The sequence below is a fragment of the Peromyscus eremicus genome, chromosome 6 (assembly GCF_949786415.1).
Source record: "Peromyscus eremicus chromosome 6, PerEre_H2_v1, whole genome shotgun sequence".
Lineage (NCBI taxonomy): Eukaryota > Metazoa > Chordata > Mammalia > Rodentia > Cricetidae > Peromyscus > Peromyscus eremicus.
Genome location: NC_081421.1, coordinates 15,976,571 through 15,990,084, shown reverse-complemented (window position 1 = coordinate 15,990,084; position 13,514 = coordinate 15,976,571). Strand labels below are relative to the sequence as shown.

The following is a 13,514-nucleotide window of genomic DNA, read 5'->3' as shown; positions in this document are numbered from 1 at the left end:
TGTCTTTAAAAAAGAATTTCTTAATTTCTATGATTTTTAGATTTGAGATTTTCATTGTGTCCCAAATTTCTGAAAGTGCAGTGTGGACTTTCTATGTGACTTGAAGATCCTCCCTTGCTGTTTGCAATGCATTTTCTTGGTTCTGAATATTTAGAACCATATTCATTTTCCTTGTCCTTGGTGGGATGTTCTAATTCCTGGGGTTACAAGTGTACTCCATTTTTCCTGGCATGGGAAGTCGGGTTTCCTAAAGAGAACTAAGGGCCCTGGGGTCGTAAGTAGTGACGGTAATCCTTAAAAAACAACAGGTGTCTCTCTTTCAGGTTGGATACCAGATTTATTTAAGGATAAAGCATACAGTAATACTATAATTTATTTGTGTGATTACATTAAAGAAAAATGTACTTACGTGTGTGTGTGTATAAATAAGCAATTCTAAATACATTTTATATATGAGGTTAGCTATTGTCAATATTAATGTCCACAAAGAAAACAGTTTTAAATGAAGTACTTAAACATTCTCATCTTAAGAGGATCGTGTGTAATAGGATATTTAGTTTTGAATTCAGAAGCTGCATTGGTATGAAAAAGGACAGAGTACATGTTTAAGTATGCTTTATGTTAATGATATACACAGATCATGTAAAGTCAAATGAAATTTAAACTAAACACTAAACTAAACTAAATATGTATTTATAGGACCACTTGCTCCTACAGCTTTTCTTTTAAAAATATATTGATTTTGTAGAAAAGGAGAAGGAGTTTTTAAATCTGACAACATTTCTACAATATCCATCCTAAAAGATGTACTTTCTAAGGAAGCTACAAAAAGGAAAATTAACCTCAACATATCATACGGTAAAAAAGGAAAATCATTCATTTATCCCAATTTTTTACAGTTGTTATAATAGCAATGTTTCTCACAAAAGTGACTTAACTAACTGTGCTTGACCAACTTCTTCTAGAGATTAATGAAGTCTCAGTCAAGCATACCTTAAAGCTAATCCACCCAAAGCTGGAGTATCAGTTGCTTCTGGCTAAGAAAGTGCAGTTAATTGATGCCTTAAAGGTAAGGATGTACATCAATTATGAGCATGGTTATTAGCACTGGGTTTTCTAGTTTAAAATACTTTAATGTTATACTAGATTAAAATTTGATCATTAAGGTGCTTCTATTTTTTTTTTTTTAAATAAGGAATTGCAGGTTCATGAGGGAAATACGAACTTTCTGATTCCAGAATATCGATGTATTCTAGAAGAGGCAGATCACCTACAAGAAGAATACAAAAAGCAGCCTGCACATCTTGAAAGACTCTATGGTGAGCGGACCTTTCTAGTGTAACTTATTGTACTTCTTTGCGGCAGTTTGTTTGCCAGAGTTCTAAAAGGAGCTGGGCAGAGATTGTAGCAGTTATGAGCCTGTGTCAGCCAGTTTATTGTACAAAGTATTTCTGTATTTGGCCAAGGTAGCCTTACATCTTAACCTTCTTTACTTTAAAAATGCAAGTAAATATGAAAGTGGAATTATACTGTGAACATATATGTGTACAGTGAAGAAGTGTTTCAATTCACAAAGCCTAGACATCCACACTGTTTCACACAGACGATTTTCCGGTTCTGTTGTAAAAATGCAGCCATTTAATCTATTCAAGCAAGACTTAATAGGGATATTTATGTGATGTTTACATTTACAATTTAAAACTTGTTTTGCTTTAGTGCTGAGGAATTGGGTATGTTACAGATTATATTGAAAGAAAGAGAAAAGATGAAGGGAAGGGATGGCAGAGATGGAGGGAGGGAAGAAGGAAGGATCAGACCGAGAAAAAGGTTTATGAGCAGTCCTTCTGTTATACCCACTGTATGTAGACACTACACTGTCTCCCATAATATTTTTAATGGTTGCAACAGCTCTACAAGGTAGATGATTTTTATCTTCATTTTCACTATTCTTTAGCTGAAACATGAGAGTGAAGTTTGCCATCACATACCTAGCTGGTGGCGAAGCCTGCATTAGGCCCTTCTCTCTGAAACGTGTACCTTCTGCTCTGTGCTACTGTCCTGTGTTATCAGCAGTCCACACTGGTCCACTGGCCTGCAGACTTTCTCCCAATGAACAATAATACTGTTTTAATGTTCACTGTATGGCAAGCACAGGTTCTCTTTTACAATATCCTTAAGTGGTGGTGTTGCAGATCTGTCATCTTTTATCTGTGATTCCAAAATCCAGAAAGCAGCTTTGAAAACAAAAGCTTTACTTTTGTAAATCATTTGCCAGCAAAATGTGCCTTACTCTGATTGATTTCATGATAAAATCTGATTTAAACTGACATGAAGTTATTTCTAATCTTTTTTTATTCCACTTAGTGCAAAAAATATATTCACCTATATATTTTATTGCAAAAGTATTGCCATTTTGATATCAGATGTTGTTACTCAGTCCCATTTAATCAGTACTACTCATGGTATATTCTTTTTCTCTTTTTTCTATTCCTAAAATATACTTGTCTCAGGGGTCTTGTATAAATGATTGACAACTTGAACTATCCATGTTTAATATCTGGAAAACTCATAGAGGTGAAATAATTTGCCCCTGACCTATGAACCCAGTAAACCCATAGGTGGACTATTGTAGGTCAGTTGAGGCTTGGGATTCAAAATGGCCAGCACCTCAGTTTCTTCAAAAACACAGAAATATTCTTGGAATGTGTTTTCATGCCCCTCCCAGGTGTAGCAGATAAGAGAGTTCACTTTAGATTATTTATTACAACTGGCTGTTGTTATTTGTTTATATGCCTCTATGGAAAAATGTTTTTGCCACATGCAGCTTGTCTTTGTGATTGTACAGTTTACTCATGTGACTCCTCTTAATCCTCAGAGGATAAATTGTCCGATGCTCTGAGTAAAGTTGACTATTGCATGAAAAAAAAAAAAGGCCAGCCGTAGATTGTCCGAATCAGCAGTTTTTACCAGTTGTTAGGAAGGTTATTAAATATTTATGTCTTGAAAGTTGCTTAAAACCCTCCCTACATACACATTTATTTTTTTAAAGGACAACATTTTCAAGGCTTGTATATGTTGAATAATGGAATTTCCAGTGATTATAGAGTATTAACTGCAATGTTAAAGAACTAATCAATGACAGGAAATAACATTTTTCTTTATAGGTATGATTACTGATCTTTTCATAGATAAATTTAAGTTCAAAGGCACTAATGTAAAAACCAAAGTACCTGTTCTACTGGAGATTCTTGACAGCTATGACCAGAACGCATTGATTTCTTTCTTTGATGCAGCATGAAAGATAAACAAGGTAGGGCCTGCAGTGCATCCTGCTCGACAAAAAGTGGTGAGGAAGAACCACTCTCAACACATAGAACATCTGTGATGTAATAACTAAGAACCACTCTCAACACATAGAACATCTGTGATGTAATAACTAAGAACCACTCTCAACACATAGAACATCTGTGATGTGATAACTAAGAACCACTCTCAACACATAGAACATCTGTGATGTGATAACTAAGAACCACTCTCAACACATAGAACATCTGTGATGTGATAACTAAGAACCACTCTCAACACATAGAACATCTGTGATGTGATAACTAAGAACCACTCTCAACACATAGAACATCTGTGATGTGATAACTAAGAACCACTCTCAACACATAGAACATCTATGATGTGATAACTAAGAGCCACTCTCAACACATAGAACATCTGTGATGTGATAACTAAGAACCACTCTCAACACATAGAACATCTGTGATGTGATAACTAAGTGACGCTACTATTTATCAAAATTGTTTAATGAGGAGAATTTTATTTCTAAAGCACAAATGGAACTGGGTGTGATGGCTAATGCCTGGATTCTTGGCACTCAGAAGACTGAGGAGAGAGGATTACTGTGAGATCAAGGACAGGCTATGTAACATAGGAAGGTCCAAGCCAGCCTGGGCTATAGCAGAAGACCCTGTCTCAAAAATCTAAACAAGCGAGGTGGGGGTGGGTAGGGTCGGGAGGCAGACACAGGGGTATCTCTGTGAGTTCGGGGCCAGCCTGGTCTACAAAGTGAGTTCCAGGACAGCCAGGGCTATGAAGAAAAACCCTGTCTCAGAAAAAAAAAAAATCAAGAGAAACAAACATAAGTAGAATGATTTTAAGAGCTATTAATGACTTTTTTCCAAGTGGTATTTTAATTTCTAAATTGAGAATTGGAAAATAAAATATATAATTTTTATAAAATACACTTAAAGTGTACAGACTTCATGTTTCATAATGTATTTTCCCATTATGTATCACATTCCTTGATGTTCCTGGCTGTTGTGTAAACTCATCAACCATGTAAGTGAAGCTGAAGAGAGGAAGAGGCCATGCTAGTATCTTAGAAGGCTGGGGCAAGCTTATATGTGTACCCCATTCCTCTGTGTTATTATGAGGTGGAAATAACATGTTTGTTTGTTTGTTTGTTTCCTAGGATTTGGAATGGATTCACACCCCATTTCTCTCTTACTTGGTGACGTCATCCTCCTGCAGGCTGTGAAATACTTAGCTTAGTGCTGTAGACTGTGGCCAGAGAAGTAAGCAGGACTTGCTCAGACTGGAGGGCTCTCTGGATGTCCAGATGTAACCAGTGGAGCTTTAAAGTGTTCAGGGAAGAGTGATGGCATCTAAGATTTTCCTATGCTAGTATCCACCAAACTCCTTTTTATTATATGTTCTGGGGGGTGGGTGTTGGGGGGAAGAAGACTTTCAAGCAACAGAAGTTTTATTCATTCACAGGAAAAAATATTATAATGGGAAATAGCTGTCTTTTATTTTCAAAGGATAGAGTTATGAATTTTTCAGAACGATAATTACATTTTGTTATATTTTATGTACAATTCTTAAACATTAAATGCAAACATATAAGGCACATATGTTGGGTCTTTAATAAAGTCATATTATTATTTTTTTATTTTTTTTGTTGTTGTTGTTTTTTCGAGACAGGGTTCCTCAGTGTAGTTTTGGTGCCTGTCCTAGATCTCGCTCTGTAGACCAGGCTGGCCTTGAACTCACAGAGATCCGCCTGGCTCTGCCTCACCAGTGCTGGGATTAAAGGCGTGTGCCACCACTGTCCAGCCATATTATTTTTTTCTTATATTTTCTGGAGGCTTTCTTGGGACACCCAGGCCCCTGTGAAATTTTCATATGAACACTTTTTTTTGAGACAGTGTCTTACTATGTATCTGGTTTGAAACTAGCTATGTAGGCCTAGCTGGCCTTGAACTCAAGAGATCCGAAGCTCTGGGATTAAACGTATGCATCACCATGCACTTCATTTCTAAATGTAGTATTTATTTGGATTCGTGGGACTTCATGGTGTGCTATTTGTTGGATGTCACAACCAAGGAAAAGCAAAATTAACGAACGTTTGATTTTCTTGTACTACACCATTTCGTTAAATGGTTATCCACAGTAGCTCAAAGTTGGCATTTTAAATTGATCACATCTTTATTACAGAGGAGAAAAAAGCTTACTGGAATGCTGGGCATAGTGTCACACGCCCAGGCTGTCTGAATTGCAGGACAATCCAGACTGCATTATTAAACCCTGTCTCAAAAACAAACAACAAACAAAAAATATATAGTGGAGATGTGATGCAACAATAAACAGTAAAAGCATTAGAGGTTCCTTGAGTTCTATGGGCAGCACCACCTAGAGAGAAAAAGAAAAAGTATTTTAGTAGGGTGTCTCTTAAGTGAGCAGCAGCTCAGCCGAGTTCCGTGCGCTCTTCCTAAGCACCACCCAGCGGCCAGGGAAGTAGTTACTCGGGTTAGCCGACTAGAACGCTGTCACTTCGAGGCCCGGAGGGCTTGTCTGCTCCGCCCTGCTGCTCCGGCGGGATCCTGCGAAGCGCAGGCTTACAGATACCCCGCGCTGCGGGAAGTCGCCGGAGGCTGGCGCCCACCCCGCCCTTCCTCGCGCAGGCGCGTCCTCGGGCGCCCGCCCCGCTTGGTTCCCGTCGGGCCTTCGCTCGCGGCGACGCGGCGCTGCTGGTGACGTCACGAGCCCCGGGCGCCCTGATTGGTCCATTTCAATAGTCGCGGGCTACTTGAACTGCTCGAACAGCCGGCGGCCAGCGCGCTGCTCGCGGCACCTGGGCTCTAGCTCCGCCCGCCCGCCCGCCCGCCCGCAGCGCCAGCTCCGCGCGTCGGCCGCCAGGGTCCCGCGCAGCCTGGGAGCTGCGGGCGCAGTGCACGCTCTGCCGCCGACGGATCCCGACCGGAGCCGCGATGCCGGGCAGCTCGAGACAGTCGGGTCGCGAGGCGGGCTCGGCCCTGCTCTCGCTCCATCAGGAAGACCAGGAGAATGTCAACCCCGAGAAGGGGGCGCCAGCCCAGCAGCCGCGGGCGCAGGCGGCGCTGAAGGCCGGGAACGCGCGGGGAAACGCGCCGCAGCAGAGACTCAAGACTCGGCGGGTAAAAGGGCGCGAGGGTCGGTGGGAGGGCCGGGCGAGAGAGGGCCTGGGTTTAGCAGAGAGGGCCAGAAAGCACGCTGCGCTTACTAGGGGCAATCGGCCTGCAGTCTGCGTGGTCCCGGGGTTTCTACCAAATAGCCCCACAAGCCCTGCCGACCCTTGTATGCCGCCCTTCAGCAGTAGTGGCGGCTTCTTTCCAAAAATGCCCGGGGTCATACCGAGCGATTTCCCCCAACCCCCCGCCCCCGCGCGTGTCGACTTCGCTCAGCTGTGTGCCTTTCCCTCCACTTTTAAAGACAGACATTGCCTTAGGATCCAGATCCAGATCCCTTCCCCCTCACCATCTGCTTCACAGATTACCTCTATTTCAAGGAAGAATATAAAGCAATATTTTGCTTGGTAAATTCCGCCATTTTAGCCAGACCTGCATTTTTGCTCCACCCTGGGGCTAAAGTTGTGAATCAGTACTTTCCCCTAAACTTATAGCCTTGGTTAGTTTGTAATTCCAATCAGTTCTATTTATAGCCTTTGTAGGAATGGCTGTGACAAATCGGTCCACCCTTTATCTTGGATTACTCAAACTATTATTTATCTGAGCTTTGCCTCAAGAAGTTTATTTTTCCTAATAGAGGTTTTGGGAATAAAAGCTGAGACCCACGGGGCAAGAAAGCAAAATTCTATTAAATTCCTTTTTAGGTCGCGCCTCTTAAGGACCTTCCTATAAACGATGAACATGTTGCTGTTGGTCCTTCTTGGAAAGCAAACAGTAAACAGCCTGCCTTTACTATTCATGTGGATGAACCAGAAGAGACCCAGAAGAGGCCAGCTGAGCATAAAGAAACACAGTGTGAAGATGTCCTGGCTTTCAATGCAGCGGTCTCTTTACCCGGAGCAAGAAAACCACTGGTACCTCTTGATTATCCAATGGATGGCAGTTTTGGTAAGGTTTTTGCTTTTTATTTTTGAGACAGGATCTCAATCTGTAGCTCTGGCTAGTCTTGAACTCAAACCAACCTGCCTCAGCCTCCCAAATTCTAGATTACAGGCCCTGCTTGGTACTTTTAAAAAGATCTTTATCAAACTAACAAATTAGTTGATTGGGTTAGTTACTTTCAGCTTTAAGACTATGTCATTTTGTTTTGTTTTTTCTAGACAGGGTTTCTCTGTGTAGCCAGAGCTGTCCTGGAACTCGCTTTGTAGACCAGGCTAGTCTCAAACTCGGAGATCCCAAGTGCCAGGATTAAAGATGTGTGCCACCATGCCCAGCTACGACTGTCTTACCTGATCATAACAGTAGGTTAGGATTACTGCAGTGGGCTTAAAAGAGTATCTCAGATCGCATGGCTAGTACTTAGACCTAGTGACCTACAAAAGGACTCATCCTTAACAGGCAGGCGGCCCTGCAAACTATCAATTTTAATTAGATTTTAAATGCTTATTTTAATCTGACTTAATACATGTTTGGCTGGGAGAATAGATTTCAGTTGTATTTATGACTCACTTCTTAACATGCCTCTCCTGACAGTGCTACTTGAAGCTACAGTTTCAAGCATTGTGGTATCTGCCATGCCTTTAAAATCAATTTGAATGCTCATCTGATGCAGGTCAGACACTAATGCACAAGGAAGGCAGAGTAGCTGCTGCAGACAGTTCTACTGTTGCTGTGATCTCACTGTGTGGAGACCAGAGGTGTATCTATCAGGATGTTGGTTTCTATCACTCTCTGCCTTATGCTATGTGTGTGTCAGGGGATGGGGTATGCCTGCCCATGCTGGTACATGTGAAGACCAAAGGTGTACCTGACTTTGGGATATCTTTAACTACATTTCCATCTCATTTTTTTATTAGAAAGTCTCATTGGAAGGCACTGATTTGGCTAGACTGGTTGGCCATCAAGCTCCAGGGATCTGACTATTCTCCACCACCCCCACCCCGCCCCCATCTTAGGGTTACAGATGTGCACATCTAGAAATTTTGTAGCTTTTTCTTAATTCAAGGTGCTCTGGCAAGAAAAAATGGAAATTTCTTTTACCCCAAACGGTAATTTTGGTTTTTTTTGTTTTTTTTTTTCGAGACAGGGTTTCTCTGTGTAGCTTTGGAGCCTGTCCTGGATCTCACTTTGTAGACCAGGCTGGCCTCGAACTCACAGAGATCACCTGTCTACCTCCCAAGTGCTGGGATTAAAGGCGTGAACCACCACCACCCGGCTTTTTGGTTTTTCGAGACAGGGTTTCTCTGTGTAGCTTTGCGCGTTTTTCCTGGAACTCACTTGGTAGCCCAGGCTGGCCTCGAACTCAGAGAGGCGTGTGCCACCACTGCCCGGCTCCCAAAAGGTAATTTAAATGGTAAAAACTAGAACTGAGTGTGTTCATGCCTGTAACTAGCACTCAGGACACTGAGGCAGGATTGCTAGCCTGAGCTACAGAAATGAGACCCTGTTTTCACAAACACTAAGTCCCTTAAGACAAAAAAATCCTTATTTCAAAACTTTGTTAAGCATTCTGTCGTAACAGAAGCACTGTACCATCTATTCTTCTCTTGTGGAAGATGACACTTTAAGGTAATTCTCAGTCCTCTTAGTAGCCCATTGTTGTACTGTGTTTCTTTTTTCGGAATTAAGTTCATCCTAAATCTATGTAGACAGAAATACTAAGACCAGAATAGGACTCTGTTGCTTTGCCAGAGGGTCTGTTCAGTTGGGAGAGATAAATACTTTGGTTTTAATATCATACACAGAATCACCACATGCTATGGATATGTCTATTGTCTTAGAAGACGAAAAGCCGGTGAGTGTTAATGAAGTACCCGACTATCATGAAGATATTCACAAATACCTTAGGGAAATGGAGGTAAGGCTCTTCATTAAAAATGACTAAATAAAATTGAAAGGATAATGTTGACATCTAATTACTAGTGAGTTACTCTAATGCTAAACTTATGTTTACAGTGTATATTAATAGCATCTTTGTGAATGGTAAAGTAACCTAATTAGAGTTTTAACAATACTGAGTTTTTCTTCAGGTTAAGTGTAAACCTAAAGTGGGTTATATGAAGAAGCAGCCAGACATCACCAACAGTATGCGGGCCATCCTTGTGGACTGGCTGGTTGAAGTGGGAGAAGAATATAAATTACAGAATGAGACCTTGCATTTGGCTGTGAACTACATTGATCGGTTCCTCTCTTCCATGTCTGTGCTAAGAGGGAAGCTTCAGCTTGTGGGCACTGCTGCTATGCTGCTAGCTTCGTAAGTACAGCTAGTTTAATTCAAAGTCATCCTCCAATACCACCACCCCCGTTTATACTTTTTGGGTGTTTTGCCTGCGTGTATCTGTAGCAAATATGTGTAATGCCTGCTGAGGCCAGAAGAGGGCACTGGATCTCAAGACTGGTGCTATAGACATTTTTATGAGTCATCATGCTGGTGCTGGAAATTGAACCTGGGTCTCAGCCAGTGCTCTAACCATTGAGGCATCTCTCCAACCCCCACTTACTATTTTATAATGAAGGGAATAAGTTAAGATTTCTAACTCTTAACATCTTAACACTGGCAGTTTTAGGGACAACTGGGGTAGGGAGCACCTCTGGGAGTAGAGGATAAAACTATTTTCCTAGTCTAGAACATAAAACTTTCTAGATTTGGATTTCATGTGCCTTGAATGGGCATAGACCATCCACATTTTAGACTAGATCACAGTTTAAAGTTTAAAAGGAAAAAAAAAACTGTTCCACAATAAAGTAGTTACTGGAGTATAAGTATATCTTCCCTCCATCAGGATATAGAAATGACATTTAAAAGTAAAACATTGCCAGGTGGTGGTGGCACACACCTTTAATCCTAGCACTTGGGAGGCAGAGTCAGGCAGATCTCTGAGTTCGAGGCCAGCCTGGTCTACAGAGCAAGATCCAGGACAGGCACCAAAACTACAGAGAAACCCTGTCTTGTTGGCGGGAAAAAAAAAAGTAAAGTAAAACATTATTTTCCCGAAACTTTAGATTATCTAAGTTTTTAGCTACTCTGTCCTTGTTCCCCGTCTTGGAAAGCTTACAAATCATCATTTCCTCTGACTACATAGGAGGTATACCAGAAGCCCCTCACTGATTGGCTGTTGATCATCGCAACTAGAGATGGTGGTCGACTGTTAGTGGGGATGTGGTTGATGGAAGTGAGTCTTGAGTCTATACAGCCCAAACATTTAGATTAAGACAAAGCCTGCTTTTGAGAAAACTCAACTTAAAAATTTCTTTTGTTGTAGAAAGTTTGAAGAAATATACCCCCCAGAAGTAGCAGAGTTTGTGTATATAACAGATGATACCTATTCCAAGAAGCAGGTTCTGAGAATGGAGCACCTAGTATTGAAAGTCCTTGCTTTTGACTTAGCTGCACCAACAATAAATCAGTTTCTTACCCAATACTTCCTGCACCAGCAGCCTGCAAACTGCAAAGTTGAAAGCTTAGCAATGGTGAGTTCATTGAAGCTTAGCAATGGTGAGTTCATTTTATGGGCTTTTTTTTTTTTTTTTTAGGTTGTAATTAGCCCTGGTATTATTGTATAGCATTGCTTAAGAGATTGTTTTCAGACAGTTACTATTCCAGTACACAGAAAAACCTATAGCTAGCAAAAGATAAATAATACACAGTTGTCCTCTATCTGTGGATTCGGTGCTTATGAAGTCAGCCAACGGGCATTAAAGGTAACTGCCTATGTACTGGATAAGTATAGCTCTAAACACAGTGTACCTATGTATGTACTGATTATTTATTAGGTATTATAAGTAATTTAGCGATATTCTGGGTATATAACACCAGGAGAGGTCCAGGAGAGAATTTCCCAATGGATACCCAGAAGTGACCTTGTCAGAAAAACACCGGTGGTTTAAAGAGAACATCCTGGTAGATGTTTTAAGTTAAGGGGCAGAAATGTAAGCTGAGGATGGAGCAAAACATTGGAATAATTTTACCAGGACAGACACAGGACTAGTGAGCATCAAAGACAGGAAAAATGGTCAGGATGCAAGGATTCAAATTTAAGTCTTAACAGCTATAGTGATTATAGTTAATTCTTTTTGTTTTTTATTCCAGTTTTTGGGAGAATTAAGTTTGATAGATGCTGACCCATACCTAAAGTATTTGCCATCACTTATTGCTGGAGCTGCCTTTCACTTAGCACTCTATACAGTCACAGGACAAAGCTGGGTACGTATAACAGTTGCCTTCACAAGTATTAATGTAGCATGAATCTTAAAAGGTTTTTTGTTTTTTTTGTTTTGTTTTGTTTTTTTGGTTTTTCGAGACAGGGTTTTTCTGTGTAGCTTTGCACTTTCCTGGAACTCACTCTGTAGCCCAGGTCGGCCTTGAACTCACAGAGATCCGCCTGGCTCTGCCTCCCGAGTGCTGGGATTAAAGGCGTGCACCCCACCCCCAACCCCCTGCGAAAGTTCTTATTAATAAAATCAAACCTGAGCCAGGTATTGGGGTGAACGCTGGAAGATCAGAGAGACAGAACAGGCCACAGCCACCTCACCTCGCCAGTTCCTCAGCTGATCCTGTTTCCTCAGACTGGAAGCCTCTGAGTCCTCATCCAGAATGAATCTCAGCTGAACTGCTGCTTGAAAGCCAGAAAGCTTAACCAGCCAAATGCTTCTAGTTTCTGGTCTTCACGCCTTATATATCTTTTTGTTTTTGCCTCTGGGATTAAAGGTTCACTTCTTGGGATTAAAGGCGTATGTCACCATGCCTGGCTGTTTCCAATGTGGCCTTGAACTCACAGAGATCCAGAGGGATTTCTACCTCTGGAATGCTAGGATTAAAGGTGTGAGTGCCACTATTTTCCTGCCTTTGTATCTAGTGGCTGTTCTGTCTCTGACCCCAGATTAGTTTATTAGTGTGCACAATATTTTGGGGAACACAATACCACCACATACTAATGCTGCTTTGGGTTGGGCAGAAAGCTCTGCTTCAAGAATCTTGGATAATTGCCTGCTGCTAGCAGTGGTAGTAGTCCTACAGTCAAAATTAAAAGATGGAGTGAGCTGAAACATATTAAAAGATTAGTGCCAACATTACGATCAACTATGAGTGCATTGGTCAGTGCCCTGTGCTGTTACTAAAAACTCAATGGTTGTCTTTTTTTCTATAGCCTGAGTCATTGGTACAAAAGACTGGATATACCCTGGAAAGTCTTAAGCCTTGTCTCATGGACCTTCACCAGACCTACCTCAGAGCACCACAGCATGCCCAACAGTCAATAAGGGAAAAGTACAAACATTCAAAGTAAGAATCAGATTCTTTATTCCCTGAAGGAAGGGTACAGTAGTCTGCCACAGCTGCCTCAGTAAGATAGTTATTCGTGTGTTAGGAAGATGCTGTACATGGTATTTTCCCCCTTGCATCTGGTAGGGGATGGGTGCACATGTTCTGAGTATCAAATGATTCTCAACTCATCAGTCTAATCAAATAGAAATAGCATTTCTCCAGTCTGGGAGTACATAAATTGTTCTGTGATCTCCCCAATGAATGTTTACTAAAGGTTTTTTTTCTCCTTCTACTCAACAGATATCATGGTGTTTCTCTTCTCAACCCACCAGAGACACTAAATGTGTAAGAATGAAAGACTACCTTTGTTTAAAATGGGAGTCACTCGGAGTTCACACTGTACAGTTTTTATCTTGAGTTTTAATTTTACAATCATTTGAGAATGTAGATGGTATAGCCACAGACAAATTATGGTATCCATTGCTTTTTAAATGGTTTTAATTTGTATATCTTTTGTACATTGTCTATCTTAGATACTTGGCTAATTTTAATTGGTTTTGTTAACATTGGTGCTGCCAACTGTCAGGATAAGAATAAATTGATTTGGAAATCTTTGCAAGTCAAAGTTAATTTGAGATAAAGAAAAGAAAAAAAAAGACTCATAATGTCTCTTGGAAAAGCTAACTTGGTTTGTTATTATTTAGTGAGGGTGGAAAAACTTTCTAAAACTGAAACATTTCAGGGAAACGGACCTTCCAATTCTGACATTTGCTGCCTTGGTCATAAAATAGGAAAAC

General features: G+C 41.0%; 2 protein-coding genes across 4 annotated transcripts in view; both read left to right on the top strand.

The window, feature by feature from the left end:
- Bbs7 (Bardet-Biedl syndrome 7) overlaps positions 1-4,794 on the top strand; it is a 38,385-nt gene extending 33,591 nt beyond the window's left edge. For 2 of the 3 annotated variants that reach the window (XM_059265241.1, XM_059265239.1), the window contains 5 exons: positions 749-858; positions 966-1,069; positions 1,196-1,319; positions 3,165-3,310; positions 4,481-4,794. In XM_059265241.1, coding sequence (XP_059121224.1) covers positions 749-858; positions 966-1,069; positions 1,196-1,319; positions 3,165-3,298 — 472 coding nt within the window. In that variant the 3' untranslated portion in view covers positions 3,299-3,310; positions 4,481-4,794. The remainder of the gene's footprint in view (positions 1-748; positions 859-965; positions 1,070-1,195; positions 1,320-3,164; positions 3,311-4,480) is intronic. The other variant, XM_059265240.1, reaches the window with a different exon arrangement.
- A 1,395-nt stretch (positions 4,795-6,189) lies between these two features.
- Ccna2 (cyclin A2) lies at positions 6,190-13,331 on the top strand. Its single transcript, XM_059265238.1, has 8 exons — positions 6,190-6,464; positions 7,160-7,403; positions 9,200-9,312; positions 9,485-9,708; positions 10,718-10,925; positions 11,545-11,658; positions 12,602-12,735; positions 13,018-13,331. The coding sequence occupies exons 1-8, from the start codon at positions 6,279-6,281 to the stop codon at positions 13,064-13,066; spliced, it is 1,272 nt and encodes a 423-aa protein (XP_059121221.1). The 5' UTR covers positions 6,190-6,278; the 3' UTR covers positions 13,067-13,331.
- Positions 13,332-13,514: the final 183 nt, after the last annotated feature.

Excerpts from the sequence above, each read along its gene's own strand:
- Ccna2 (XM_059265238.1), top strand. The coding sequence starts at position 6,279 with ATGCCGGGCAGCTCGAGACAGTCGGGTCGCGAGGCGGGCTCGGCCCTG. Across the intron at positions 6,465-7,159 it reads AGAGACTCAAGACTCGGCGG|GTCGCGCCTCTTAAGGACCT; the intron begins GTAAAAGGGCGC and ends ATTCCTTTTTAG. Across the intron at positions 9,709-10,717 it reads GCTGCTATGCTGCTAGCTTC|AAAGTTTGAAGAAATATACC; the intron begins GTAAGTACAGCT and ends CTTTTGTTGTAG.